At 52.0% G+C, this 11,854-nt stretch overlaps 2 protein-coding genes across 2 annotated transcripts; both read left to right on the forward strand.

Annotated features, from left to right (window-relative positions):
- Nucleotides 1-220: 220 nt before the first annotated feature.
- LOC115381306 (uncharacterized) lies at nt 221-2,324 on the forward strand. The gene is made up of 10 exons (XM_030082585.1): nt 221-337; nt 493-596; nt 691-960; nt 1,205-1,298; nt 1,415-1,482; nt 1,587-1,802; nt 1,905-1,985; nt 2,032-2,039; nt 2,152-2,186; nt 2,296-2,324. Exons 1-10 carry the CDS (start codon nt 235-237, stop codon nt 2,322-2,324), a joined length of 1,008 nt encoding a protein of 335 aa, XP_029938445.1. The 5' UTR covers nt 221-234.
- A 563-nt stretch (nt 2,325-2,887) lies between these two features.
- On the forward strand, nt 2,888-11,587 carry LOC115381307 (uncharacterized). The gene is made up of 2 exons (XM_030082586.1): nt 2,888-3,319; nt 3,692-11,587. Exons 1-2 carry the CDS (start codon nt 2,888-2,890, stop codon nt 11,423-11,425), a joined length of 8,166 nt encoding a protein of 2,721 aa, XP_029938446.1. The 3' UTR covers nt 11,426-11,587.
- Nucleotides 11,588-11,854: the final 267 nt, after the last annotated feature.

Here is an 11,854-nt window from a genome sequence, read left to right on the forward strand (position 1 = left end):
CCGCCCTCCCCTCAGACTCCTCCTCCTCCACCAGACTCCTCCCCCTTCACCACACTCCTCCACACACACTCCTCCTTCACACACACTCCTTTCAGATCTCTCCAGGGTTTTCCTGCTGCTAAGGTGAGTTGAACCATCAGTGTCAGTGGACTCTCAAGTTTAGTATCATTGATCATTGACTCTGGTCTCTGTGTTGAACTGATCAGGTTTTTTTTTTCTCTCCTTCTTCTCCAGATGCCCCGCGCCAGGGGACATCGACGTGCCCAGGCCCTGAGACGCAGGACGGCGCAGCCCCAGGACTGGAGTCCTGCACCTGCCGTCCCGGAGTTCGTGGCCCGTAAGTGTAGGACTGTTTGGAGATGTTTCGACCTTTGACCCTGCTGTTGTGTTATGTGGCAGTGTTACCAGACTGAGGAAGAGTTTAAGAGTGGTGTTGTTCAGCGTGATGTAATGACACACTCTGTCCCTTTCCTTTGTCCTCGACCTAAACAGGGCGTGGCACGGGCTTTCGGCACCGCGTGCGGAGATGGCCAACTTCCAACCTGACCGGGAAGCCCTGCAAGTTGGTCACTCCTGCCTGGGATGGACAGAAGAAGGTATGAGTTGTTGTTGTTGTTGATCCAGACTGCGGCAGCCGGAAAGGCTCACGGCTGGTGTCTCTGACCTAAAGCAATGTCTCTGTGGATGCAGATGGTGTTCGTCGTGGGAGACTCGCAGCTGAGGGCCATCGTGGACGGGTATGTAGCCGTGCCCGAGGGAGATCTGCGTTTCTCTTTTCTTTGTGTTCCAGGTGCAGTGGGCTCCCAGCTGAGGATGGAGCTCCTGCATGCTGACCTGCCCTGGACCCCGGACGCCGTGTGCGTGTGCGCCCCCAGCAACGACCTTGTGTCCCGGACCGTGGACAAGGCGGCCCTCGACTTCTGTGCTCTCCTGACGACGGCCTGCAGCTCCTGCCCCAAGGTGGGTTGATTTTCCACTTGTTGTTGTTAGTAGTGATGGAGAGATGAGCTGTTGCTGTTGTGAAGCCACGAGGAGGCAGTCTTGGTTTGAAGACGGAGGCTGATGAAGGATCTTTCAGCCTCCGTCTTCACACCAAGAACGCCCTCTAGTGGCCTGAGGCAGCAGGCGGTGGCCGTCACTGGTTGCGTTGGTGCAGTTGTCTCTGCTGCTTCATGTGACTTCATGGCTCAATGTGTCTTTCTAGGTGTTCGTGCTGGACTTCCCTCCACGCCTGAACATCGAGCCGGGCCTTCAGGAGCTGCTGCGTCAGGAATACCGCCGTGTCGCAGCACGCATGGGTACGTTGAGGTTTGGCTGCTGTGTCCAGTTTTAATGGACGCCACATGGCAGTCATCACAAACGGCTTCTCTGAATGTACATATGACAACTGAAGGTGTGTGTCCTCACTCTGCAGGTGTCCCGTACGTGCCTGTGGCAGAGCACTTCCCCCTGCATCGGTTGCAGCTGTGGTGCCCGGACCGGGTAAGTAGGGCTGCTTTGTAGTGACGAGACGCAGGGAGCAGTAGGTGGTCTTTCTTGTTGGTACACCGGTGGACTGAAACGTGTCCTGTGCTGCACTTCTACAGGTTCACCTCAGCGACTCCGATGGCATGACGGTTCTGGTTCAGCTGCTGTGGGACGCCGCTTCCCAGCAGCTGGCGCCTCCTCCGCCCCGGCCACCGGCGCCTCCCCGGGCGCCGCCGCGTGCCGGGGCCGCTCCCAGGCTGGTGGTGACGGGACACGCCCCCGTGCCCCGTCACTGCGACCCCTGGGAGTGGAGCGTGGTTGGACAGGGAGGCAAGGTGAGGTGTTTCTCTGAGTCTCTGTGTGATTGGAAGTTTGAGCCACGTTTCCTCAAGTCCCAAAGCAATTCTAATCACGTGTGTCTGGTGTTGTTTTCAAAGGCTGCACGCCCGGTGCAACCCTCTGCCATCCCATCCAACCCGGTGTGGTTCAGCGGGGCCATGTTGGACGCCATGGAGAAGGTGTCCCCTTCTTCTGGCTCTGACGGCGGCCCCGCTGTCCCGCCAGCTGGCCAGGTAACTTTCACACTTATTCCATGTTGACACTGGTTAACCAAGCAGGAAGACAGCTGTTGGAAAGGACTGTTTTTCTGTCTTCAGACCTCCCGTGTGGTGCGTCGGCCTGCAGGTGTTGCCAGGAGGCGCAGAGGAGCAAAGCGGCAGGTTGGTAGAACGTTTTCTTTGATGTAGAATTCGATGTGACTTTGAAATTTCAGGGATGAAATGAGTTGGTGCTCAACTTGACTGTCAGCTGTTGTCCTTTGCTTCACAGGTGCTGGCAACACCGTCACCTGCCCCTGAGCCCATCCCTGCCTCCCGCCCCAGCAAACCAGTCCCCCCGGTTGGTTCTTGGTTTTATACTCTGCGTGTCTTATTTGTAGATGACCTGCATCATTTCTCTTTAGTTTGAACACGCTGTAAAACCTGCTGCTTCCTTTCTGTGTCAGGCGGAGGCAGCAACCCAGGAGGTGGTGGAGGAGGTGTTGCCCCCGACCGCAGGCCCGGTTCCAGCGGCGGTCGGGGAGGAGGATCCTGCTGCGTGCCCTGCCCTGCCAACAGAGCGACGCCTCTTCCCCGCAGCTAAGTGTCCCGTTCCCGAGCGTTCCCGGTCAGGCCAGTCAGGTGTTGGTGTGAGCGCAGCGAGGCCAGCAGCAGTGGTTGACGTCAGGACGGGGATCAGGCTCCAGAAGGTTGTGCAGGGATCCTTCCACCAGGGCAACCAGAGGTTTAGCAACGCAGGGAAGCAGTGCATGTCTGTAGCTGCATTCAGCTTAGCCAGACACACGCTGAACAGTGTGTTCTCGTGGGGGAGGCAGGACCTTGACGATGTCTTGGTTTGTGGTGATGCACTGTACACCACGGCGATGAGCCGCGATGGCTTCCAGCCTCGCTCAGAGTTCCTGTGCGTGACTGAACTGCCAAAGCAGATCCAGGTGGATGAGCAGGTGCTGGAGTTTACTCCTGGCTCCACTGTGATGGGTGACCTGCATGTGTCTGAAGGTCAGCTCATCGATGCCGGTGTGTTCTATACCCTGAGGAACGGCCTGCACACCATCTTCAGTCAGTACAGCATGTGTATGCTGACATTAGGCAGCAACACGACCGCCGTCATCAGTGAGAATGGACGGTTTGCTGTGGTGGACAGCCATTCACGTAGTCGTGTTGGCTTGTTGCACCACAGCGGCAGCAGCGTGCTTCTGCAGTTTGCGTGTCTGGACGACCTGCACCACTACATCCGACGGTTGGCTGACAGCCTGATTTCAGGCCAGCAGCTCTTTGAGCTGTGTGGCATTACTGTGGGTGGGGGTGCAGGTCCAGCGCCGTCTGGTGTTCCTCTGGAGAGTCACGTCTCTGAGACGAGTTCTGCTACAGCACCAGAGTCCCCTGAGGACACTGAGAGCAGAACACCGGCTGTGGCCCCTGCAGGCTCTTGTGGGTCTGAGAGTGGTGCTGGTGTTGCTGCCAGTCCGGCGCTGTCTGGTGTTTCTGCCGTGAGTCGTGTGTTTGAGAAGAGTGTTGTCGTGCCGGTGGAGGGATCACAGATCGTCGGAGCCAAGTCTGCTGTGTTTCAAAGATCAGACCCCCTTAGGTCAGGTGTTGTGAGTGTAGCTGGTCCAGCAGCAGTGGTTGATGTGAGTACAGGGATCAGGCTGCTGAAGGTTGTCCAGGGATCTTTCCATCAGGGCAGCTCCAGGTTCAGCAATGGGGGGGTGCAGTGCATGGCGATAGCTGCTTTCAGCTTAGCCAGACACACGTTGAACAGTGTGTTCTCGTGGGGGAGGCAGGAACTTGATGACGTCTTGGTCTTGGGTGATGCTTTTTTCACCTGGGTGATGGGCCGCCCTGGCTTCACCCCTTGGTCGTCTTATCTGTCCGTGACTGAACTGCCAACGCAGATCCAGGTGGATGAGCAGGTGCTGGAGTTCACTCATGGCACCACTGTGATGGGTGACCTGCATGTGTCTGAAGGTCACCTCATCGATGCCGGTGTCTTCTACACCCTGAGGGACGGCCTGCTCACCATCTTCAGTCAGTACAGCATGTGTCTCCTGACCATGTGTGCCAACACGACCGCCATCATCAGTGAGAATGGACGGTTTGCTGTGGTGGACAGCCATTCACGTAGTCGTGTTGGCTTGTTGCACCACAGCGGCAGCAGCGTGCTTCTGCAGTTTGCGTGTCTTGACGACCTGCACCACTACATCCGTCGGTTGGCCGACAGCCTCAGTTCAGGCCAGCAGCTCTTTGAGCTGTGTGGCATTACTGTGGGTGGGGGTGCAGGTCCAGCGCCGTCTGGTGTTCCTCTGGAGAGTCACGTCGCTGAGACGAGTTCTGCTCCAGCACCAGAGTCCCCTGAGGACACTGAAAGCAGAACACCGGCTGAGGCTCCTGCAGGCTCTTGTGTGTCTGAGATTGGTGTTGGTGTTGCTGCCAGTCCGGCGCTGTCTGGTGTTTCTGTGGAGAGTCACGTCACTGAGATGAGTTCTGCTCCACCACCAGAGTCCCCTGAGGTCACTGAGTGCAGGACTGTGGTTCAGGCTCCTGTAGACACTGGTGTCTCTGAGAGTGGTGTTGGTGTTGTTGCCAGTCCAGCACTGTCTGGAGTTTCTCTTCAGACTCTTGCCAGTGAGGTGAGCAGTGGTTCAACTGCAGAAGCAGTCATTACTGAGGGCAGGAAGCGTAAGATTTCTTCTGACACTCGTTTGTCAAAGAGATCAAAGCGCTGCAGTGCTGCTGAGCTTGATGCTGATGTGGAGTTTGTTGCTGCTGTGAGGAACGAGGAGCTGGTCTTCCGTCCTCTTGATGCTGATGTTTGTAGGGCTTTGTGTAGCAGGTTGTGTGTTGACTGTGAGCGGGTCAGTGCTTCTGCGTCCAGCCAGGTTGGTTTGCTGGGTGTTCCTTGCAGGAAGGAGAGGGTAGTGGCCGATGGGAACTGCTTCTTCAGAGCCATCTCTCAGGCTGTGAGTGGCTCTCAGAAGCACCATCGTAAGATCAGACTGGCTGTCTGTAAACAGCTGGAGAAAGAGGCAGCTCAGTACCAGGGCTTGTTGAGGACTGAGTTCTCCTCTGTCTCCCAGTACATTCAGCAGTCTAGGATGAGGTTCGTGGGGAGTTGGGCCACAGAAGTGGAAATCCAGGTTACGGCTGACTGGTTAGGTGTTGGTGTGTGTACTTTCACCAATGGACGCTGGTTGAAGTACAGTTGTAGCAGGAAGCAGTTGTCGGCTCAATGTATTCATTTGGAAAATATTGGTGGGACTCATTTTGAGAATGTTGTCTGTGTTTGTGAGCTTGGATTACAGAGCTGTTATGGGTATTGTAAGGTGAGTGAGGTGACCGGCTACAGCACCAGGTTGAGGATGACAGAGGCTCCAGTTGTGGATGCCGGTAGATCGGTCGTTGAATGTGAGGTTGATGACGTAATTTTTGTTAGTGGTGAGGCTGTAGATTGTGTTCGTCAGAGTACACCTGGTGTGTGGCAGTTAAAGTCGAAGTATCTGAAGGATAAAAAATGGAGACAGGAGAAAATGAATGTGTTGCTCAGGCAGAAACGTAGGGAAACTTTCAGGAAGGCATATCATAAAAGTAAAATCTTCAAGGACAAGGAAATGTCTCGGAGTGTCAAAAAATATTCTTACAACATTTTGCACAGGGAGAGAGTTAAAACAATGAGTATCCATAAATATAGAGACGTTATTGACCATAGAGAGCGGGTGAAAGAGAGTAGTGTGACTAAATATAGGACAAACGTGCAACACAGGGAGAAGGTTAAGCAGAGTAGTGTGACTAAATATAGGAAAAACCTGCAGCATAGGGAGAACACTAAAGCCATGAGCATCAGGAAATACTGTGACAGTTCAGAACACAGGCAGCGAGTCATTGATACTGTGAGGCTCAGTCGGCAGCAGAAGCAGGTTTTGTCAAAGGATTTTGGTTTTGTGATGGATCAGTTTGTGGAGAAGGTTAGAGATGGTCCAGATTTTGTGTGTTGCATTTGCCATCGGTTGTTGTTCAGGTATCAGGTGCTGAGTTGTCAGAGGGAAGTCTATAGTTCCAGGTCAGAATCGGCTCGTGTCGCGGACAGGTGCATCAGTGAGGATTATTTGCATCATTGTAGTGAGGAGTGTGCTGAGCCCTGTCAGCTGGTTCCTTCTAGAGGACACCTTTGGATTTGCTACACCTGCCATTCTAAGATTAGTAAAGGTGAGACTCCAGCTGAGTGCTGGATCAATGACCTGCAGCTTGATCCCATTCCACCTGAACTGGGATGCTTGCATAGTTTAGAGCAGCACCTGATCGCGTTGCATATTCCGTTCATGAAGATGTTGGCGCTGCCTAAAGGAGGGCAGAATGGAGTACATGGACCGGTCACCTGTGTTCCAGCCAACATTGTTCAGACGACCAGCGTGTTGCCACGGTCGAGTATGGAAGGCTCTCTGTTACAGGTCAAGCTTAAGAGGAAGTTGACCTACAAGGGACACTATGAGTACCAGTTTGTGGATACTCTACGTGTCCAGCAGGCGCTGGACTATTTAAAGAGAACTAATGTTTATTATAAAGACATTGAGTTCAATGAGGACTGGGTCAATGAGTTTTGTAGGCAGGAAGATGGGGAGCAGGAAGAGGCTGAATCAGGCAGTGAGGATGAGGCAGTGAAGGAGAAGGGTGATGTTCAGGTTGTTGTAGAGGGCGAGGCGGTCCATCAGGAAGGTGGTGAGGTTCAGAAAAGGCCTGCAGTTGTTGATGTTGTTGAGGAGGAATCAGCAGACATAATTCAAGATGAAATGTTACATGACAGACAGCAACACTGCATGTTTCAGGACACTTGTCTTATGCCTGTTGATATTGGTCAGGAAGCTCTTGACCAGTATTTTGAGGACATAATCAATGTAGCGCCTGCAGAGGGGAACAGTCCAGTCCGGATGCTTTCTGATAATTCAAATGAAGCTAAGTGTTTCCCCGTGTTGTTTCCTTTAGGACAAAAGACCTTCCATCATGAACGGAGTTATGCTTTGACGTTGTCGCGTTATTTTAATAACCGGATCATGCACGCCGATGGCCGTTTTGCGCGTAGCGTAGAGTATATCTTCTTTGCCCAGTTCATGTCGGAGATGGACAGGGTGGTGTGTAGTGTCTCTGTAGCGCTGCGTAAGGGAAAGGGCGGTCAGGGCTCTCGACGGATTAGCCAGAGGATGTTGCAGGATGAGGAGTCTCTGAAACAGTTGTTGGAGTTTGATGAGGGTTTCCGGTTCTTGAGGCCTGTTAGAGGAACTCCTGCGTTCTGGCAGTCTGTTCAGAAGGACATCATGGCCTGTGTCCGTCAGTTAGGCATCCCGACGTGGTTTTGTTCATTTTCGTCTGCAGATCTGCGCTGGCAGAACCTTCTGACCAGCATTCTGAAACAGGAAGGCAGAGTGCAGACGGTGGAGGATTTGGAGTGGGCAGACAGGTGTGAGTTGTTGCGGCGTAATCCGGTGACTGCGGCCAGGATGTTCGATTACAGGTGGCATTGTTTTCTGAAAGAGGTTCTCATGTCTCCTTCTGAGCCAATTGGCAGAATCATCGATCACTTCTACCGCGTTGAGTTTCAGCAGCGCGGTTCTCCTCATGTTCACTGCTTGTTCTGGATCGAGGGTGCTCCTAAAATTGACCAGAACACAGATGAGGAGGTGGTCGAGTTTATTGACAAGTATGTAACATGTGAGCTGCCCTCAGACGACGACGCATTATTGGACATTGTGTCCTCGGTTCAAACACATTCCAAACGACACTCAAAGTCTTGTAGGAAGAACAAGACGACATGTCGTTTCCATTTCCCAAAACCTGCTACTACGCGTACATTCCTTTGTAAGATGAAGGAATGTCGCTGTGACAAACAGAAGCTGAAGGAGGCCCAGAAGAATTCTGATTCAGAGAACAAGCTGGTCTGTAAGTGCTTTGAGAAGGATCACCCCATGAAGAAGGAGGTCGCAAAGAAGATTTTGAAGTCGGTCAATGATGCTATCAGGGAGGAGGAGCCGTTTGATAGTGTAGAGGAGTTGTTTGCCAGTCGACACATCAACCAGGATATCTTTGAAATGGCCTACAGGAGGTTAGAGAAGAAGACCAAGGTTGTTTATAGGAGAGGCTTGAAGGAGGTGTGGGTGAACCAGTATAGCAAGAAGTTGTTGAAGTGCTGGAACGCTAACATGGACCTTAGCTTTGTCACCGACGCCTACGCCGTAATCATTTACATCATTTCGTACATTACGAAAGCAGAGAGAGAAATTGGCCTACTATTGAGCAACGCCCAAAAAGAAGCAAACAAAGAAGGAAACCTCTCTGCTCGAGAAGCCCTGAAGAAGCTGGGCAGTGTATATTTACACAACAGGGACGTTTGTGCCCAGGAGGCGGTGTATAGGCTAACCAACATGCACCTGAAGGAGTGTTCCAGGAAGGTGGTGTTTGTTCCAACAGGAAACAACATCGTGAGGATGAGTTTACCCCTCCATGTCCTGAAGGAGAGGGCGTCATCACATGATCTGAGCTCAGATGACATGTGGATGACCAGCATAGTGGACAGGTACAGGAACAGGCCTGATGGTGGTGTGTTTGACGACATGTGTATGGCCACGTTTGCCTCGGAGTATCGTGTTCTCACCAAGAACGAATATTCTCCAAACAGAATCCAGTTGAAGAACGAATTGGGCTTCATCTTGAGGAGAACACGATCTCAGTTTGCAGTTGTCCGCTACATGCGTTTCAACTTGGACAAACAACGGGAGGCTCATTTTCAGGGTGTGCTTCAGTTGTTCCTTCCTTATAGAAGTGACTCAGAGCTCAAGCCCGAGGGCTTCCAGCTCTTTGAACAGTTCTATAACGACGGTGAGGTGACGTTTGGCGACGGCTCCGTCCATAGAGTCAAGGTGGTGGTGGATGAGAACAGGGCCCGGTTTGAGATCGATCCTGAGAATCTGGAGCGTGCTGAGGAGATTGCTCAGCATGTCCATGGCAGTGAGGAAGACGCTTGGGGGGACCTGTGTCCTGAACAGGAACTGGAACGTGACGAGTGTGCTGTGGAGTTTAGAGAGCAACAGGCAGCAGAGATAGCGGGTGAGCAGATGGTGGAGGGTCTGGAGAACGTTCCAGATCTGCAGGAACGTGGCCGACAGGTGGCCCAGTTAGAGAGAAACAGGCTGGTGTTGTCTCGTGCTGAGGGCTTAGCTCTAGTTAGGTCTCTGAATGAGACACAGCAGGCTGTTTTCTACCAGGTGAGGCAGTGGTGTCTGCAGAAGGTGAGGGGTGAAAACCCTCCGCCTCTGCATGTGTTTGTGACGGGCGGGGCTGGTGTCGGGAAGAGTCATTTAATCAGGGCCATCCAGTACGAGGCAGGGAGGCTGCTGTCAACACTTTGTGATCAACCAGACGAAATCTGTGTTTTGTTAACGGCTCCAACTGGAATCGCTGCGTACAATTTAAACGCAGCAACAATTCACCACACATTGAGCATCGGCAAACAGTGTAGTTTACCTTACATCCCTCTGGGTGAAGATAAACTAAACTCTCTGCGCGCTAAATTCCTTCACCTCCAAATTCTAGTCATTGATGAGATCAGTATGGTGGATCACCTTCTGTTGGCGTATGTCCATGGCCGCTTGAGGCAGATCAAGCAGACTGGAGACTTTTCCCCGTTCGGTAATGTTAGTGTGATCGCTGTGGGAGACTTTTATCAGTTGCCTCCTGTCAAAGGGAAGCCTCTGTATAGCAGTCAGGTGGGTGTGGACCTGTGGTGCCACTTCAGTGTGGTGCAGCTGACCACGGTGGTGAGGCAGAAGGACAGCGTGTTTGCCGAGTTGCTCAACAGGTTGAGAGTGCGTTCCAGAGACACCCCCATGTTAGAGAGTGACGTCCACATCCTGAAGAGCTGTGAGACGGGCGAGGAGAGCTCAGCCTTGCACATTTTCCCCACCAACCGTAAAGTGAATGAGCACAACGTGAAGCAGCTGTGTAGGACGTGTCCCGATCCTGTGACCTTTGAAGCTCAGGACTTCATGAACAACAGGAGCACGGGGAAGCTGGAGTTGATGGCGGGGCATCACAGTGCGGCGTTGGACACATCGTTAGAGGAGACTCTGAGTCTGGGTCCAGACGCCCGTGTGATGCTGTGTAAGAACGTTGACGTGGAAGACGGTCTGGTCAATGGAGCATGTGGCACAGTCACTCATATCCAGTTGAGACAGGGTGACAGCTTTCCTCAGACAGTTTATGTCAAATTTGACGATGAGAAAATTGGCTCCCAGAGGAGGAAGAAGCGCTCACATGCTGCAGTGGCCTGCCGGCTTTCGACTGCCATCGATCCGGTGGAGGAGAAGGCCACCAAGCGTGGAGGTTTGCGTCGTCAGTTCCCTCTGAAGTTGGCCTGGGCGTGTACCGTCCATAAGGTGCAGGGCCTGACGGTGGACCGGGCCGTGGTGTGTTTGGAGAAGGTGTTTGCACCTGGCCAGGCCTACGTAGCTCTGAGTCGTGTGAGGGATCTGTCTGGACTGATCATCATGAACTTTAAAGAGAAGTCCATTTACTGCAAGGACACCATCAAGGAGGCCTTGGACAGGATGCCTCCATTTTTGATTGAGCAGCCACGGCCTTCATTAGACACGCCCACTCTGTCGGTGTATCTAATGAACGTTCAAAATTTAAGTCGCCACCTGGTAGATTTGGTGTCCTGCACACAGCATTTGCAGCCTACCTGCATTGCTGTCACAGAGACGTGGCTCACTGCACATTCCTCATTAGACGGCGTCCAGATTGACGGCTACTCTTTCCACAGCCGCCCTCGTGCTCTGTGTTACAGCAGCAGTCAGCCCAAACTGTTAGAGCTGCAGGCTTTAGAACATGGTGGAGTTGGTTTGTACAGGCCAGCAGATTCGGACTGTGACATCCTGCAGGCACCCGATTTGGATCTGGAGTGTTTGGTGTGCCTGTGGAACAAATTCAACATAGTGATGGCAGTAATTTATCGTCCACCACGTTACCCAAATTTCCTCTTCAAGCAGAACCTGCAGCGGTTGCTGCATTGGCTTAATCCAATCAGTGACACCATTGTAGTCATGGGAGATTTTAATGAGAACATTTTAACGGGGTCATCAATTTGCAAATTAATGGGAAACAAAGGATTTGATCAGCTGGTGACACAAGCGAGCACAGAGAAGGGGACTCTGATTGATCATGTTTATGTGAGAAGCAGACAGTTTGATGTGGAATGTGCAGTGATGCCCACGTACTTCAGTGATCATGAAGGAATTCTGTGTAGTTTCAGAGCTAGAGGTGACCAGGGGCAGCTGGAGGAGCTGGACAGGTGGTTTGAGGTGGATGATGTGGAGTTTGAGGATGTTGAGGGGATGTTTGAGGACGACTTGGACTGATTGAGTCCAACTGAGCTACGTGGCAGTGGGCCGAAGCAAGTGTTGCTGTTTGTTGTTGTTGATGAGCTGGTTGATGGAGGGAACTGACTGTTAGTGCGGTGCTGCTGTTGATCTGTTAGAGCACTTTGTCTGCCAGTCCAAATCCTGCTTTATGGTTGTTTTCATGAATCATGTGTATTTATTGAAGGTTTTTAGCAAGTTTGTATTTATGTCACAAAAGGAGTTGTTTATGAATTATGAAATGATGTTGTAGATATTTTAAACTAACTTATTGACGAGTTCCAGGTTCAACTTGTAGAGAATTTTGTTTAATCAGTGAAATTTTGTATTTGTCAGTGAAATCATGGCTGTGTGCTTCCTATGGTTCTTAGTGTCTCTTTGTACTTGTAGATATTTCTCTGTGGTTGTCAGTGTCTGTCTGTGGATTTA

The sequence above is a fragment of the Salarias fasciatus genome, chromosome 23, assembly GCF_902148845.1.
Source record: "Salarias fasciatus chromosome 23, fSalaFa1.1, whole genome shotgun sequence".
NCBI lineage: Eukaryota > Metazoa > Chordata > Actinopteri > Blenniiformes > Blenniidae > Salarias > Salarias fasciatus.

Excerpts from the sequence above, each read along its gene's own strand:
- LOC115381306 (XM_030082585.1), top strand. The coding sequence starts at position 235 with ATGCCCCGCGCCAGGGGACATCGACGTGCCCAGGCCCTGAGACGCAGG. Across the intron at positions 597-690 it reads CCTGGGATGGACAGAAGAAG|ATGGTGTTCGTCGTGGGAGA; the intron begins GTATGAGTTGTT and ends CTGTGGATGCAG. Across the intron at positions 1,803-1,904 it reads TGGTTGGACAGGGAGGCAAG|GCTGCACGCCCGGTGCAACC; the intron begins GTGAGGTGTTTC and ends TTGTTTTCAAAG.
- LOC115381307 (XM_030082586.1), top strand. The coding sequence starts at position 2,888 with ATGAGCCGCGATGGCTTCCAGCCTCGCTCAGAGTTCCTGTGCGTGACT. Across the intron at positions 3,320-3,691 it reads TTGAGCTGTGTGGCATTACT|GGATCTTTCCATCAGGGCAG; the intron begins GTGGGTGGGGGT and ends AAGGTTGTCCAG.